This window comes from Schistocerca americana, chromosome 2 (genome assembly GCF_021461395.2).
Source record: "Schistocerca americana isolate TAMUIC-IGC-003095 chromosome 2, iqSchAmer2.1, whole genome shotgun sequence".
NCBI lineage: Eukaryota > Metazoa > Arthropoda > Insecta > Orthoptera > Acrididae > Schistocerca > Schistocerca americana.
Genome location: NC_060120.1, coordinates 668,552,549 through 668,571,663, shown reverse-complemented (window position 1 = coordinate 668,571,663; position 19,115 = coordinate 668,552,549). Strand labels below are relative to the sequence as shown.

The following is a 19,115-nucleotide window of genomic DNA, read 5'->3' as shown; positions in this document are numbered from 1 at the left end:
CAACATGCGGCGGCATTGGGCACTGCTAATCGCTGCACTTGTCGCGAACCACGACAACAAGAGCGCACTGTCTCTGCTAACGATATTATGGAGTTAATAACGTAATATGCAGGACATGGGTTGAGTAAAAATTCAGTTTGTAATAACTAGCCATTGCATTAAAATACTTTATAGTTATCTTTAATGCAATATTTATTGTTGTTTCTCTCTCTGCTATTAATAGTATTGATTCAGATTGTGCACGAACACGAAAACACACACACAGACACACACACACACACACACACACACACACACACACACACACACACACACTTTAGTATTGATTTCAGTAAGAGTGACGACTGCTGTCTGTTAAACAACACATGCGCCAATTAATTCCTCAGTTGGCGTCGAGTGGATGAGAGTTTTCATGTCCACATGGGTTTTGTGGACGAGTATACGCTCAGTAACCAACCCACCCACCATCATTACGTAAGATTTCTCGAAGGTGTCGATGCATTGATTCCACTAAGGGCTCGATAGTGTAGCGTGATGGTTTACATCCTACCACACGTTTTCTATATTCGTCCAAAGGTCGCTTGCATTTGTAGGTCCACATGGCAATGACTTCGTTACCTATGCCCACATATTCTCTATCGGGTTGAGGTCCGGTGATCGTGGGACAAACGGCAACATCTTTATCCTCTCTTGGCCCTGAAACTAACATGGCAGTGCTCTGCTCTGATGGATGGGGCCATGGTCCTGTAAATAAATTGTTATCTCGTTACTTCATATATTTATACTTAAATAACGTATTTCTAATAAGCACATTGTATTAGTATTTTCCGTAGTGTTTAACAATTCAGACCCTCTCATAGACAAGTGATCTAGATTCTACAATCCAATTAGGAATGTCGTTTACCGAGTCTATCATATGATGAGAGTCATAGTCGGAAATCTACATTAAGACAGACTGGCTGAATCCGATTAGCACGATCTGGTATCGAACTGAAATGACAGAAATCGGATAATTTGAACGTCTGTATTGTAACAATGCTGCACACATCAATTACTTTGATGGAGTAACAGGTAGCAACTCTCTAAGAAAAATAAGTCTAAGAAAAAGTGGCGAATATGTCTACTTGCAGTAAGGTAACGTAATTATAACCTATATTTATGTAATATAAACATTGAATCGTAAAAAAACACATCTGTTTCAGTGGTGGAAAGATAGATCAAATCGGATTTGCTGATGTAATAATAATAATAGTAATAATGATAATAATAATAATGAGGTTGTTAGATCCTTCATCGGGCGCCTCCCCAGGTGGCAGATAGGGGAATCCTCCCAGATATGGGTGGTACCGAGGAAATCAAATACTTGGGGTCGATCAAATATTAACAGAATCCTCAATGGCTATTCAGTACTTTAAACCCACAATCCAGACACGTCTGAGTGAAAATCACCAGTACTCTGGTCAGCGTCTGTTAGCTCAATGAGCTCGGCTGAAAACATTTGGTTCCAAAGGCTTCAACAACTTCTGGTCCTATCCGGTCCTGGTATCATTCAGGCCAAACTAATGAAACACAAACAAACGTGAACATTGCAAGTAACTTCACCTTTAGCGCAGGCGGTACACAACCCGCCCGTCGACAGGCGTACAACTGCACTTTCGGATTCTGAGTCCAGGCGAGCACAGCAGAGAATATCGGAGATCTCTGGTAAACTTCCCTACAAGCAGAAAACATTCATTGGAACACCAAATATCAATACATTGATCCAAAAAGGAAAACTACATAATCTCACTTACGAAATCGACCAACAACATGTTCTCATCCTTGCTTTTCAAGAAACAATGACTATCGCATCCTCAAGAGCAAAACACAACAAAAGGCAGCGAAAGGCGCATTAATCTTCAGCATGGCATTTCTCGTACACAGATCCATCATCAACTCTGTTAAAGTAATCACAATCATCAACAACCGACTCATGACTATGCGCATTCAGAGCGCCAATAAAAAATATACACTCATCAATGCACATGCCCCCAACAACATCAAAAATAAGAAAAACCCCAAAAATGTCGAAAAATTCTGGAACATACTCGAAAAAACCATGAGCAAAATTCACCAAGATGATAAATATACTAATGGGGGGCTTCAACGCTCAATTTGGAACAGGAAAATACTAATAGAAAAATTATCTGTTAAAATTCAGCACACCAAAACACTAACACCAACGGCACACTTCTGATTGACATTTTCCAACAACAAAATGATGTCTACTCACTTTAGGAAGAAACCAGGAAAACAGAAAACCTGCAAATCCCCGATCCAGCACATTGGTGAATACCAGATCGACCACGGCGCCATCTCCTACGCCAACTACAGAATCATCCACGATAATCAAGTTCGACGAGGCGCGAACTTTGACTCAGACTACTACCTCACACGAGTTAAGGTGAAATTCTCTCCGAAGAGAATTCACCTCAAAAATCTCTGCATTCACAAATTCGACACATCCAAAATTCAAGAAACCAAATTCAAGAAACCAGCCTCACAGAAGAATGGGAAAAAGAACCGGCGAATAACTGGACCGACTTCTGCAGCAAAATTATTAGAAAAGCCAAAGAACTAACCCTACTTAAAAAAGGCAAAACACTCATCTACATCTATCTCTACATCCATACTCCGCAAGCCACCCGACGGTGTGTGGCGGAGGGTACCTTGAGTACCTCTACCGGTTCTCCCTTCTATTCCAGTCTCGTATTGTTCGTGGAAAGAAGGATTGTCGGTATGCTTCTGTGTGGGCTCTAATCTCTCTGATTTTATCCTCATGGACTCTTCGCGAGATATACGTAGGAGGGAGCGATATACTGCTTGATTCTTCGGTGAAGGTATGTTCTCGTAACTTTAAAAAAGCCCGTACCGAGCTACTGAGTGTCTCTCCTGCAGAGTCTTCCACTGGAGTTTATCTATCATTTCCGTAACGCTTTCGCGATTACTAAATGATCCTGTAACGAAGCGCGCTGCTCTCCGTTAGATCTTCTCTATCTCTTCTATCAACCCTATCTGGTACGGATCCCACACTGCTGAGCAGTATTCAAGCAGTGGGCGAACAAGCGTACTGTAACCTACTTTCTTTGTTTTCGGATTGCATTTCCTTAGAATTCTTCCAATGAATCTCAGTCTGGCATCTGCTTTAGCGACGATCAACTTTATATGATCATTTTAAATCACTCCTAATGCGTACTCCCAAATAATTTATGGAATTAACTGCTTCCAGTTGCTGACCTGCTATATTGTAGTTAAATGATATGGGATCTTTCTTTCTATGTATTCGCAGCACATTACACTTGTCTACATTGAGATTCAATTGCCATTCCCTGCACCAAGCGTCAATTCGCTGCAGATCCTCCTGCATTTCAGTACAATTTTCCATTGTTACAACCTCTCGATATACCACAGCATCATCCGCAAGAAGCCTCAGTGATCTTCCGATTTAATCCACAAGGTCATTCACGTATATTGTGAATAGCAACGGTCCTACGACACTCCCCTGCGGCACACCCGAAATCACTCTTACTTCGGAAGACTTCTCTCCATTAAGAATGACATGCTGCGTTCTGTTATCTAGGAACTCTTCAATCCAATCACACAATTGGTCTGATAGTCCATATGCTCGTACTTTGTTCATTAAACGACTGTGGAGAACTGTATCGAACGCCCTGCGGAAGTCAAGAAACACGGTATCTACCTGGGACCCCGTGTTTATGGCCCTCTAAGTCTCGTGGACGAATAGCACGAGCTGGATTTCACACGATCGTCTTTTTCGAAACCCATGCTGATTCCTACAGTCTCCAGAAAAGTCATTATACTCGAACATAATACGTGTTCCAAAATTCTACAACTGATAGACGTTAGAGATATAGGTCTATAGTTCTGCACATCTGTTCGACGTCCCTTCTTGAAAACGGGGATGACCTGTGCCCTTTTCCAATCCTTTGGAACGCTACGCTCTTCTAGAGACCTTCGGTACACCGCTGCAAGAAGGGGGGCAAGTTCCTTCGCGTACTCTGTGTAAAATCGAACTGGTATCCCATCAGGTCCAGCGGCCTTTCCTCTTTTGAGCGATTTTAATTGTTTCTCTAACCCCCTGTCGTCTATTTCGATATCTACCATTTTTTCATCTGTACGACAATCTAGAGAAGGAGCTACAGTCCAGTCTTCCTCTGTGAAACAGCTTTGGAAAACGACATTTAGTATTTCGGCCTTTAGTCTGTCATCCTCTGTTTCAGTACCATTTTGGACTTCAGCTGAGATCAAGCCATCATCAACTGCCGACTCACCTTCCAAAAACACAAACAGCAACAAATCGACAGGAACCCTACAACACATCCTAGACATCCGCAAACAGCCAAACAGAACTATCAGAAAAACCAAACGTAGCTACATCACCGAACAGCTGAAATCAGTTGAAGACAGTTTCAGGAACTACAACAGCAGACCCTATAGAACTTTCGCAGACCAAATTAAAGGTTACTCAGCATAAAATTTGACCTTCAAGAAATAAAATGGAAAACTCGCCCTCACTAATCAAGAAAACTGTGAATAATTGGCATACTACTTTTCCGATCTCCTTAACTAGCCCGAACCACCCGTACGGTTCCCACACATATCCCGAAGGTACACAAAACCCGATGCCGATCCACCGGGCCAAGAAGAAATCCAGCCCCACATCAAAACACTCAAGAACGGAAAGTCGTCAGGAGAAGACGGAATCATAGCAGAACTACTGAAAAGTCTTGGACCACGATCACTACAGGAAATCACACGGATCATTAAAGAAATCTGGCGAAGTGAAAAACTCCTAGACGACTGGAAATGTGCAATGTGCACTGATCCACCCACTCCACAAAAAAGGAGACGAATCTGATGTGAGTAGCTACAGAGGAATTTCTCTCCTTTCAGTCCATTACAAAATCATCTCCGAGTGCCTCTTACAACGCACACAAGAACAAGTCGAACGCCTAATTGGTGAATACCAAGCGGGATTCAGACCACACAGATTTGTTCCCACCGAACAAATTTTCAACCTTAAATCCACACTGAAAATACGAGCCATAAGAAATCTTTCAACCATCTGCACGTTCGTTGACTTCAGAAAGCCTACTACTCCATCGACCGACAATTCTTTTTTAAGATATTCGAAGAAATTAATCTCGACCCTAAAACACAACGACGCATCCAACAAACCCTAACAGACACAACTTCCAAAGTCTAATTCAACGGAGAAATCTCACAACCCTTCTCCATTAAGACTGGCGTCCGGCAGGTCGTTGGCCTCTCCCCATTATTCTTCAACATCGTCCTAGATAAAGTCATCAAAGAATGGGAAAAAGAAACGAGAAACAGAAACATCTGCAGACCCACCTGGCCAGGAAGACAGCACCATAACATCGACGTCACACGCCTAGCCTTTGCTGACGATCTTACGATCCTTTCCGGAGATGAATAAACAGCAATTCATCAGATCGAGGTCCGCAAAGAATGTGCCGAGAAAGTTGGACTACAAATTTCTTTCTCAGAAACCGAATTCATGGCAACAAAACACAAAATCTGATCACGGAATATGGCACAATAAACAAGTCACCTACTTCAAATACTTAGGTGAAATCATTGAACCAACAGGTACAGAAAGATTAGCACAAAAAACACGTGAATTGAAAATACGGAAAGCACATGGAAAAATCGCGGGCATCTACAAAAAGAAATGTTTGAACATCAAAACCAAAATTCGAGACTACACGACTGTTATCAAACGTGAAACACTCTGTGCCAGCGAAATTCTAAACCTGATTTACGAAGGGGACCTCGAGAATATCAAGAAAGCTGAAAAGAAAATCACTCGAAAAACCCATGGGCTAAAACTCGCAGATGAAGGATATCGTCTAAAATCACACACAGTAATAGAAAAATACTCCAACATCGAAACAGATATCCGCGAACGACGACTGAATTTCTACAGTCACATCACGAGATTAGATGACAGCTTACTAACAAAGAAAATATTGATGTATCTACGGAAACTAAAAACCACAAGTCTGGATCAAGTAAGTCCAAACTGATCTCAAGAATGCCAACATCACACCCGCAGACATCGACGACCAAAAAGTCTTCAGACATAAAAATCCACCGTTGGGAAACTGTACCAGAAGATAAACCTAAAGCATCTAGGACAGAATGAACAGGAGGACGTCGCGCTAAACACAGCGAGATGAAAGAGTTCTGGAAGAACAAGAAAAATAACAGCAACAGATCATAAATTGCTTTATGTGATCCTGTATGTGTCTAAACAATGTAAATAAGTTGTTAATAATAATAACAGTATTAGCAGCAGTAGAAAATTCAGAAAATAAAAATGACCATTAGGCGCCTCCAATGCATTAGGAGCCGGCCGCGGTGGTCTCGCGGTTCTAGGCGCGCAGTCCGGAACCGCGCGACTGCTACGGTCGCAGGTTCGAATCCTGCCTCGGGCATGGATGTGTGTGATGTCCTTAGGTTAGTTAGGTTTAAGTAGTTCTAAGTTCTAGGGGACTGATGACCACAGCAGTTGAGTCCCATAGTGCTCAGAGCCAATGCATTAGGAAAGAGAAGAGTCAAAGTAATATCTCATTAAGCAGACCACAGAATGGACGGCAACGAAGAAAATTACTAATGAGATCAACGCAGCAGTGGAAACTAAAAGTTAATCATGTTGAGCAATATGGATGGAAACAATGAAAAATCTGAAAGCACAACGAGACGCAAAGAAAGGCAAATGGAGAAAATAAACAGAAGCAAATGCAAATCATTTAATACATCCTTATATACATCATTACCCTCATCAATGTATTTACGGAAAACGTGTGCGACTAGGGGCTACGAGGGCGAAGAGGAATCTCTACTTTCAGGACATCATGACCAGAACAAAATGCAACAACGATACCGGGAACATCAAGAGACTACCAAACGACGGAATGTAATGGTTTCTTCAATAAATTGTAGGCCATAGGAAAATAGTGAATCAGTATTTGCCAACTATGAAACAGCTTTCATGCTGCTAGTTGTTCATATCTGCAGGAAATATATGTCTCCTTGAGGATACGGCAGCACAGCGCTTGGCTTCATTATACACTCCTGGAAATGGAAAAAAGAACACATTGACACCGGTGTGTCAGACCCACCATACTTGCTCTGGACACTGCGAGAGGGCTGTACAAGCAATGATCACACGCACGGCACAGCGGACACACCAGGAACCGCGGTGTTGGCCGTCGAATGGCGCTAGCTGCGCAGCATTTGTGCACCGCCGCCGTCAGTGTCAGCCGGTTTGCCGTGGCATACGGAGCTCCATCGCAGTCTTTAACACTGGTAGCATGCCGCGACAGCGTGGGCGTGAACCGTATGTGCAGTTGACGGACTTTGAGCGAGGGCGTATAGTGGGCATGCGGGAGGCCGGGTGGACGTACCGCCGAATTGCTCAACACGTGGGGCGTGAGGTCTCCACAGTACATCGATGTTGTCGCCAGTGGTCGGCGGAAGGTGCACGTGCCCGTCGACCTGGAACCGGACCGCAGCGACGCACGGATGCACGCCAAGACCGTAGGATCCTACGCAGTGCCGTAGGGGACCGCACCGCCACTTCCCTGCAAATTAGGGACACTGTTGCTCCTGGGGTATCGGCGAGGACCATTCGCAACCGTCTCCATGAAGCTGGGCTACGGTCTCGCACACCGTTAGGCCGTCTTCCGCTCACGCCCCAACATCGTGCAGCCCGCCTCCAGTGGTGTCGCGACAGGCGTGAATGGAGGGACGAATGGAGTCGCTTCTGCCTTGGTGCCAATGATGGTCGTATGCGTGTTTGGCGCCGTGCAGATGAGCGCCACAATCAGGACTGCATACGAACGAGGCACACAGGGCCAACACCCGGCATCATGGTGGGGAGCGATCTCCTACACTGGCCGTACACCACTGGTGATCGTCGAGGGGACACTGAATAGTGCACGGTACATCCAAACCGTTATCGAACCCATCGTTCTACCATTCCTAGACCGGCAAGGGAACTTGCTGTTCCAACAGGACAATGCACGTCCTTATGTATCCCACCCAACGTGCTCTAGAAGGTGTAAGTTAACTACCCTGGCCAGCAAGATCTCCCCCATTGAGCATGTTTGGGACTGGATGAAGCGTCGTCTCACGCGGTCTGCACGTCCAGCACGAACGCTGGTCCAACTGAGGCGCCAGGTGGAAATGGCATGGCAAGCCGTTCCACAGGACTACATCCAGCATCTCTACGATCGTCTCCATGGGAGAATAGCAGCCTGCATTGCTGCGAAAGGTGGATATACACTGTACTAGTGCCGACATTGTGCATGCTCTGTTGCCTGTGTCTATGTGCCTGTGGTTCTGTCAGTGTGATCATGTGATGTATCTGACCCCAGGAATGTGTCAATAAAGTTTCCCCTTCCTGGGACAATGATTTCACGGTGTTCTTATTTCAATTTCCAGGAGTGTATGTTCTAAAATTTTAACATACGCCTTTCCGTTGAGATTCCCCTCAATAAGCTATAGGGGCTCAGCTCCCCAAGCCGAGATGTAGCCCCAAACGCCAACAGAAAAGCGTACACTTCTCTCTCTTTCCACGAGATATTTCGGACTGACATGCTCTCCCCGTGGCCGGTACACCTACAATATCAAAAGCGTTTATATATTAATAAAGACGCTGACGAATTCAACACAACCACGTTTGTAACAAAGGCAATACCAAACAAATTTAACGACAAAACAAGAAAAGCATTTTACCACAGCTGCTCTGCATTAAAATATCGTAAAGTCACTTCTAAGGAAAAAAATTTCATTTACGATACTATATACAATAATTCTATTAATATCTCACCTGATCCGGAGCATAGGTAACAGAAGAAAATATTTTGTCGTCTGGAAATACTACTCTGCTCGAGTCAAACTCGATATATCTTCCGCAAAAGCCATACAGTCGATCGTCTGATCGTCAAGCGTTACTTCATAGCAGCTCTTCGGCATAAAAGTCCATGATCTTTCAGTCTCCTTCTCACAGTTCTTGCACTACCAGCAGACTGAGAAGCCTCCCCCATTTGACGGCAACTGAGGAATGGATTGGAGTATATATTGTCGAACATACATTGGTCGTCCCTCTCACTGGACACACGGGCTCGTCCACTCCCTCTTTTCCGCCCGATACGGCCTGTTTAGATATATTTCTTCTACCAACGCCTGGCCGTCTTTTTCGGTACTCCGCACCTCTCATCAGCTTCAGACGAGCAGTGATATCCATCCTCAATCAGTGTGATAACACCACCTCTTGACCCTTGATTCCACTGAGCGTGCATTATGACTGGCCCTTTTGAAAATCAACTTTAAACGTCATTTGCATTTGATTTGAGTTTGTTAGGGTTACGTTCAAATGGTTCAAATGACTCTAAGCACTAAGGGACTTAACATCTGAGGTCATCAGTCCCCTAGACATAGAACTACGTACCTAACTAACCTAAGGACATCACGCACACCCATGCCCGAGGCAGGATTCGAACCTGCGACCGTAGCAGCCCCGTGGTTCCGGACTGAAGCGCCTAGAACCTCGACATAAAAATTTTCTGGGTTTGCTACCGCATCATAATGTAAAAACTACTGCTTCTGGAGAAAAACCAACGTTTCGGCCACGACTGCAGCGGCCTTCATCTGGGTCTAATGGTGCGCCCTAGCTATGCAGTGTCTTTTATATTTTGTTGTTAGTGTTCACTGCACATGCCATTACGTCAAATTTTGAAAAGTAGTTGGTTTCATTGGTCTCTTAAGGAAGAAGGAGAGGGAACTTTATTTTAATAGGTTATTGCGTTGGAGGGAGAACGTGACCTCCGTTGTCTATTGGCTCTTGTGTTATGTACCATGATTGGTGGTCACCGTCGAATGAGAAGTTTGCTGCTGTTTGCCAACTGCTGGACATCGGCCGCGCGGCGGCAGTTACTCGCCGCTAGTGCTCGTGCCTCGTGTTGACAGTGCGGTCTCTTGGCCTCTGATTACTGGCAGCCAAGATGGGGCCTAGCACGTCCTGGATCCTACGACGACTATAGAAGACAGGCTGCACCCCAACGCGGCGAATGTGTTTGCCTATTCGGTCAGTAACGTTTTTCACGTAGGGTAAACGCACTGCTGGCTGCAGTTTGTCTATTTCTTGCTTATCTTTCTTGATTGTGTTCGTCGACATGGCTGTGTTTATCGACTTATGGCTGTAGCCATTGGCTAGAATCATTGTGCGTAACATTTTAAGCTCAGGTGTGATGTTTTGAGCATCACTTAGGCGCTGCGCACGGATTGCCAAAGAGCGGATGTCAGAGTTCTTCTGCGCTGGGTGGTGGTAGGATTGGGCGTACAGATACCGGTCTGTATGTGTAGGCTTGCGATATACTCTGTGCCCCAGTGTGCCCTCCGTTCTCCTGTACACTTCGACGTCTAGAAATGGAATAGCACCATTCTTTTCTACTTCCAGCTTGAACTGTATCTTCCTGTGCACATTGTTCAAATATTCGTGAAACTTGTGTAGTTCCGTTTCACCATGAGGCCATACAGCGAACGAGTCGTCCACGTATCGGAACCAGCAACTTGGGCGTAAAGGAGCTGAACCGAGGGCCGTTGCGTCAAAGGCTTCCATGAATATGTCGGCTGCCGGCGGAGATAGGGGAGACCCCATTGCTACGCCGTCTGTCTGCTCGTAGTATTTTCCTTGCCATTTGAAGTAAGTTGGTCAGGCACAACTCAACCAGATCGCGTATGTCTGGCGGGACATGCTCCTGAAGGATGCGGATAGTTTCATCTACTGGCACGTTCGTAAATAGTGATTTCACGTCAAAGCTGACCATGATGTCCGTAGGTAAAATTGTTTCTCCCTTTAGGCGTTCTATAAAGTGTGTCGAGTTCTTCACACAAGAGTCCGTCTCGCCAACTAGACGTCTTAGTTTGCAGGCTAGGTACTTTGCCAAAGTAGGCGAATTGATCGCATTCACTATTGGCCTCAAAGGACAACTTTTCTTATGTATCTTTGGAACACCATAAATTCTAGGAGAGACTGGTACTCTGGGAATAAGACCCTTGGCTGTGTCAGCGTCAATTCTCGAGTCCTTAATCGCGGCCTGCGTCTTTCGAATCATCTTCGCCGTAGGTTCCGCCCTTAGTTCTTTGTAGATGGGATCATTTAATAATTCTTTCATCTTGTCTTCGTACTGCAAGGTGTCTACGATGACAGTAGCATTGCAAACCAAGAAAACTTTTATATCGGCTGACTCTCGCCGCGGAAGCCTACGCAATTATATTAGCGCGTAGAACCTCTGAATCACCGCGGCCGGCGCAGTATAAAGCGAATTATCTTCTATGTTCAATCAGACTGTTAACTTTAGACGAGGGCCGAAGTGTGATAAAAAAAAAACGTAAAATGAATGGAGACACAGTCGGCCGCCAACACGCCACAAGTTTAAAATGCACAAGGGCTACCTTTTTTTTTGACATTTTGTTCTATACTGTTCGTCGAATTTGTTCGTGGCGGACGTCCGATGACACCCGTTCAGGTTCTTCATTGATAGGTTCACTCAGTTTTTTGTTACAGAGGGTAGCTAAACCTTCTGACCGAACACGCTGAGCTACCGTGCTGGCATCGCAAAACCGCAGGCTCACACACACTAAGAAGATCTCGGAAGTAGACAATACTTCCGCCTGACACTTCCGCATCTTACAGTGTTGCCAGATTATGTAGATGGCCGTTGTCAGGGGCGGTCGGTTTTATTGGTCACCTTAAGTGAACGACTGGGACTTAGTCTCAGTGGCGACTGGCCTGCGGTCAGTTTTTACATCTAAGACTGTACATTGCTACCGGATGCTGTCGTTTCCATGTTTTGTATGTTTTGCATTATACTTTTTTTATTTGACAGTTTTTATCTGCAATGGTATAGAGAATAATGCAGAAAAGTTATATATTTCGAAATTGTACGGCTGGGGATTTTGTGCTTAGGCCTAACGTTAATTAATTCTATGAGGAAGAGTGCATGTTTGTATCTGTCTTTGTAATACGTTTCCCTTATTTTTTCTGGTTCCCAATTATCTTAATACGAAAAACTGCACTACGAGACTTACAGTGTCACTGTTTACAAGCTGCAAATACAAGACGGAGGTCAGGGAAACAGCTGAACGTTTTCTGGGCGGGAGGTTTGAATTTTTGTCAGGTGTATTTGCCATTGTATGTGTATGTGTGTGTGTGTGTGTGTGTGTGTGTGTGTGTGTGTGTGTGTGTGTGTGTGCGCATCTAAGTAGCTGAAGGTCTGCGGGTTTTGTTTAATTATTTAGAATCGTGTGTATGTTTGTTTGTGTGTGTGTTTGCAGGTTGGTGTTGCCTGATAGTTCCTTGAGGACGAAGAATAGAGTTCCATTGCAGGGAGCTGTGTATAAAAAAGCAACAGCAGGAGTACAGTATTCCCACTAGTTCATAACATACTAGAAAAGAAATGAAAGAGACAAGGAAACAAATAAACAAAAAACACAGACACACACATGCATACTGAATGTCCTCATTGCACCCCCTCCCTCCGTCCCAATCCCCAACACCCTGCTCCACTCCTACCTTCTATAGCAAGTTTGTCCAACCTTTTATCTCACCTATGCCACATTGGAAGAAGACGAGTATTTTTGAGTTGCGCATAATATGCTTAGCACTAACAATAATTGCAGAGAGGAAAAAAAATGATATGGCTCAATAAGAGAATAGCATCTATAGAGAGAGTTTAAAATAGAAGATATCGATTTTGTTGTAACTTTAATTTTTTAATTATTTTATTGGTCGTGTGACAGGTGCTTAATTCTTGGGCCCCAGTGACACTTGCTTTGCGCCGCATGGAGTTAGTTGGACACCCTCTGCTCTACAGCTCTCATGATCTCTCAGCCACTCTATAGCTAGTGAGCAAGACATGTGCAGTGGGCAAGGGGATAGCTTATGTGTTGTGATTTATAAAAGTGACCTATACACTGGACATTTTCATCTAGTGCCTACAGAAGAACAAATGGATAAGTGAAAAGGATAGAAAAAACTATATGCTTGTAAATAGTTAAACATTTTAAATCAGGATGGCTACAGATCCAACAAAATATGTATAATTAAGTTATTTTATTTATCTTATAGACCATTAATGATGCCTAACTTGAATAGGAGTAACGTGCTTGGTTATTTGCCAAAGATGGAATTTTTCCTACATACATGACAAATATAACTGTAAATAATATTACAAATATTTTATGGATGTGGCGTTGCACAGCTTTAATGAATGTTAAGGACTATATCACGCAGTTCACAGGCGTAACAGTGTACTTCGTTAGAGACTATCGGTCAAGGATCGGATCGTCATCGAGTCCAGAAACCATCTCAGCTTTGCATTTGCGTAACTAGATTGACAATTATAGGATGTGAATTGTTCCATCACTCATAGTAGCTATATATACGTACCATTATATCCATTCAACCTCATAGAGTTTGTGTCATTACACAAACTAAAAAATGTTCAAATGTGTGTGCATTCTTAAGGGGTCAAACTGCTGAGGTCATCGGTCCCTAAACTTACACACTACGTATGCTAACTTAAACTAACTTATGCTAATAACACACACACACACTCATGTCCGAGGGAGGACTCGAACCTCCGGCGGGAGGCGCCTCGCAGTCCGTGACATTTCGCCTCAAACCACACGGCCACTCCGCGCGGCTCTTTATGTGCAACTAATGTTCGTGGCGGAGCAATGTACACTTGTTATTCCAATAACGGAAATGCATAGCTGGGATGGTTTCTGGACTCTATGGTGGCCGGATTTAAGGCCGAAATCGACCGTCTCTAATAAAATATACTGTTACAGTTGTGTATTGCATAATGCAGCTGTTAGCCTGCAAATAATAAGTTTAGAATTGTTATTGACCGGTTATCCGCAGGCGGTCTCTCTTAAATTTAGGAAAACCCAGTGTATTCAATTCTGTACGTTATAGGGCACTGCAATACTCATTATGTGTGATGAAGTCTCATTATACATGTAACTAGTCAACTAAATTACTATCTTAGTTTACTGTCCCCCACAGTCTGTATGGTTCTGAAACTGAGCCCTTTGGTCTGATGAAGTCTACACGTAACAAATCAACTAACTAACTATCTTAGTTTACTTTCATCTAATGTCTGTATAGTTCTGATACTGAGCTCTTTGATAAGCCTGAGTAGATAAATTAAGCCATTGTGTAATACAGAATTCTTTTTTTAAATGCTTTTGAACCTTAAGTAATGTGATAAACGTCTTCGAAACAGGTACAGATCGGCTTCACGGTGGAGGAGGAGTTCTACAAACTGTACGAAGTGTGCTTCGACACGGAGGAGCTGACACCGTTGTACACAAATGCCACCGTCGTCGCCGGCATAAAGGGCTTCCAGGCCTCCTTCCCCAGACCCGATCAATGGGAGCAGGGCCAACTGTACGGCTCAGTGGACATGTCAAACCAGTACAGGACTCAGCGGGACACCCTCGTGAATCTGCTAGGTGCCACCCCCGATAACTTGAGCAAGAACTACCTCAGCAGAGGACACCTGGCCGCCAAGGCGGACTTCGGGCTCGGTGTGCAGCAGTCGGCGACCTTCCACTACGCCAACTCGGCCCCACAGTGGTACGCCTTCAACTCCGGCAACTGGAACCAGCTGGAACTGGACGTGCGTGACTTCGCCAGCAAGAACAACTTCGACCTTGAGGTGTACACAGGCACTTACGGTACACTGCAACTCGAGGACAAGAACGGCAACCAGACGTACATCTACTTATACGTAGGCACGTCGGGTGAGAAGGTGCCGGTGCCTAAGCTCTTCTGGAAGGTCGTCTACGAGCCGAAATCTAAGCGGGCGATTGTGTTCGTGGGCGTAAACAATCCCTACCTCAGTTCCAGTAAGCTTCCAGAAGAGTACAGATTATGTAAGCAGGACGCCTGCAGAGTGAACTGGCTGCACTGGAAACCGACCAACCAGACGGCCGGCCGGGCTTACTGCTGCGAGTACGTGGAATTCAATGCCAAAGTGCCTTACCTTGACCTCGCGGTGGAGGGAACCTTTTCGCTGTCCGGCGCGGAGGCGACGTCCGCTCTTAAACTGATGACCATCGCCTGCAGTGTGTGGTTGCTCGTGCGACACTCTTACAACTAGGATCACTCACAAACTGCTCGTCTCAGTTCGAACTACTTATGCCTCCCAGACATTTCTCTACAAAGCATGCCGACTAACGACGCTACCAAGGTTTAGCACTTGTGTTTTGCGGAATATCGTCTCACAAGCAAACACGCTGAATCTGGTGTACTGTCGTAGTGTTATGTAAACGTGCACGTCCATTGCGTCTCTTCGCCTACTTTAGGATCTGGTTTTGAATTCAAATATAATTTATGATAATAAACTTCAAGACAGCTCAAGTTCAACGTGCTGATATTGGCTGGCTACCCGCATCTGATAACTCGTTAGCAAGTGATCCACGACCTCATAAAGCGATGCAAGTGAGTTCGCCAGTAATTGCGGGACAATTGATACGGTTTTGGGTGCTTCACTCGATGCATCACTGCGCCAACAAGATCAGGAGGTGTGCAGGACTGGTCCAGTTCCCGTCAGTATCTTTCGACTAGCTGTTAGTCAACGAATGACGCCATTTTAATGACATGATGAAGCCCCTCATTTTTTGCAGTGACATGGGCATCACAAGTGACAGTTTCCTACAGCGAGCCATGGTATGTGGTACTGCTATCCACCTGTGAAACCAAAGAACGAATATAATAGATGACTACACTGATATCAACAAATGTAACAATGTAATGTTGAAATATAGCTTCTCCGTTTCACACGCAAAGAAATTGTTTCATAAAATTGATTGTAGTACTATGTAGTTCACATTTAGCTATGACTTTCAAAAGAAAATCCAGCAAATGAAGCTAACGAACTGAAACGTGATAGACTGAATGTACCTCATTAACCATGGTGTCTAACAAACAGTGCTGCTTTTTGGTTGACGTATGTTGCTCTTGAATTTGTGTGTACAACGAATAAAAAGTATTTAATATCACAAATCGATGAAATTGTTATCAGTTTTCCTATACATCAAAAACTAATCATATTTGCATAAGGATATGAAATAAAGTAAAACTAAACGTCCAAGAACCAGTATCCACTATTATCACTAAATTCATATTCCAATCGTTTTACATAAACTACCGTTGTTGTTGCGGTCTTCAGTCCTGAGACTGGTTTGATGCAGCTCTCCATGCTACTCTATCCTGTGCAAGCTTCTTCATCTCCCAATACCTACTGCAACCTACATCCTTCTGAATCTGTTTAGTGTATTCATCTCTTGGTCTCCCTCTACGATTTTTACCCTCCACGCTTCCCTCCAGTACTACACTGGTAATCCCTTGATGCCTCAGAACATGTCCTACCAACCGATCCCTTCTTCTAGTCAAGTTGCGCAACAAACATCTCTTCTGCCCAATCCTATTCAATACCTCCTCATTAGTTATATGATTTACCCATCTAATCTTCAGCATTCTTCTGTAGCACCACATTTCGGAAGCTTCTATTCTCTTCTTGTCTAAACTATTCATCGTCCATGTTTCACTTCCATACATGGCTACGCTCCATACAAATACTTTCAGAAACGACTTCCTGACACTTAAATCTGAACTCGATGTTAACAAATTTCTCTTCTTCAGAAACGCTTTCCTTGCCATTGCCAGTCTACATTTTATATCCCCTCTACTTCGACCATCATCGGTTATTTTGATCCCCAAATAGCATAACTCGTTTACTACTTTAAGTGTCTCATTTCCTAATCTAATTCCTTCAGCATCACCCGACTTAATTCGACTACATTCCATTATCCTCGTTTTGCTTTTGTTGATGTTCATCTTATATTCTCCTTTCAAGACACTATCCATTCCGTTTAACTGCTCTTCCAGGTCCTTTGCTGTCTCTGACAGAATTACAATGTCATCGGCGAACTTCAACTTTTTTATTTCATCTCCATGGATTTTAATACCTACTCCGAATTTTTCTTTTGTTTCCTTCACTGCTTGCTCAATATACAGATTGAATAACATCGGGGAGAGGCTGCAACCCTGTCTCACTCCCTTCCTAACCACTGCTTCCCTTTCATGTCCCTCGACTCTTATAACTGCCATCTGCTTTCTGTAAAGATTGTAAATAGCCTTTCCCTCCCTGTATTTTACTCCTGCCACCTCCACAATTTGAAAGAGAGTATTCCAATCAACATTCTCAAAAGCTTTCTCTAAGTCTACAAATGCTAAAAACGTAGGTTTGCCTTTCCTCAATCTAGCTTCTAAGATAAGTCGTACGGTCAGTATTGCCTCACGTGTTCCAATAGTTCAACAGAATCCAAACTGATCTTCCCCGAGGTCGGCTTCTACCAGTTTTTCCATTCGTCTGTAAAGAATTCGCGTTAGTATTTTGCATCCGTGACTTATTAAACTGACAGTTCGGTAATTTTCACATCTGTCAACACCTGCTTTCTTTGGTATTGGTATTATTATATTCTTCTTGAAGTCTGACGGTATTTCGGCTGTCTCATACACCTTGCTCACCAGCTGGTAGAGTTTTGTCGAGACTGGCTCTCCCAACGCCGTCAGTAGTTCTAATGGAATGTTGTCTGCTCCCGGGGCCTTGTTTACACATGTCTTTCGGTGCTCTGTCAAACTCTTCACGCAGTATCGTATCTCCCATTTCATCTTCATCTACATCCTCTTCCATTTCCATAATATTGTCCTCAAGTACGTCGCCCTTGTATAGACCCTCTATATACTCCTTCCACCTTTCTGCTTTCCCTTCTTTGCTTAGAACTGGGTTTCCATCTGAGCTCTTGATGTTCATACAAGTGGTTCTCTTTTCTCCAAAGGTCTCTTTAATTTTCCTGTAGGCAGTATCTATCTTACCCCTAGTGAGATAAGCCTCTACATCTTTACATTTGTCCTCTAGCCATTTTTGAGACGTTTGTACTCCTTTTTGCCTGCTTCATTTACTGAATTTTTCCTTTCATCAATTAAATTCAATATTTCTTCTGTTACCCAAGGATTTCTATTAGCCATCGTCTTTTTACCTACTTGATCCTCTGCTGCCTTCACTACTTCATCTGCTGCCTTCACTACCCATTCTTCTTCTACTGTATTTCTTTCCCTCATTCCTGTCAATTGTTCCCTTATGCTCTCCCTGAAACTCTCTACAACCTCTGGTTTAGTCAGTTTATCCAGGTCCCATCTCCTTAAATTCCCACCTTTTTGCAGTTTCTTCAGTTTTAATCTACAGTTCATAACCAATAGACTGTGGTCAGAGTCCACATCTGCCCCTGGAAATGTCTTACAATTTAAAACCTGGTTCCTAAATCTCTGTCTTGCCATTATATAATCTATCTGAAACCTTCCAGTATCCCCAGGCTTCTTTCATGTATACAACCTTCTTTGATGATTCTTGAACCAAGTGATAGCTATGACTAAGTTGTGCTCTGTGCAAAATTCTACCAGGCGGCTTCCTCTTTCATTTCTTAGCCCCAATCTATATTCACCTACTACGTTTCCTTCTCTCCCTTTTCCTACTACCGAATTCCAGTGACCCATGACTATTAAATTTTCGTCTCCCTTCACAATCTGAATAATTTCTTTTATTTCATCATACATTTCTTCAATTTCTTCGTCATCTGCAGAGCTAGTGGGCATATAAACTTGTACTACTTTAGTAGGCGTGGGCGTCGTATCTATCTTGGCCACAATAATGCGTTCACTATGCTGTTTGTAGTAGCTTACCCGCATTCCTATTTTGTTATTCATTATTAAACCTACTCCCGCATTACCCCTATTTGATTTTGTATTTATTACCCTGTTGTCGCCTGACCAAAAGTCTTGTTCCACCTGCCACCGAACTTCAATAATTCCCACTATATCTAACTTTAACCTATCCATTTCCCTTTTTAAATTTTCTAACCAACCTGCCCGACATTCCACGCTCCGATCC

At 43.7% G+C, this 19,115-nt stretch overlaps 1 protein-coding gene across 1 annotated transcript in view; it reads left to right on the top strand.

Annotated features, from left to right (window-relative positions):
* LOC124596087 overlaps window positions 1-16,168 on the top strand; it is a 67,436-nt gene extending 51,268 nt beyond the window's left edge. Inside the window, exon 3 of the mRNA XM_047135081.1 lies at window positions 14,385-16,168. Coding sequence (XP_046991037.1) covers window positions 14,385-15,263 — 879 coding nt within the window. The 3' untranslated portion in view covers window positions 15,264-16,168. The remainder of the gene's footprint in view (window positions 1-14,384) is intronic.
* The last annotated feature ends 2,947 nt before the right edge of the window (window positions 16,169-19,115 follow it).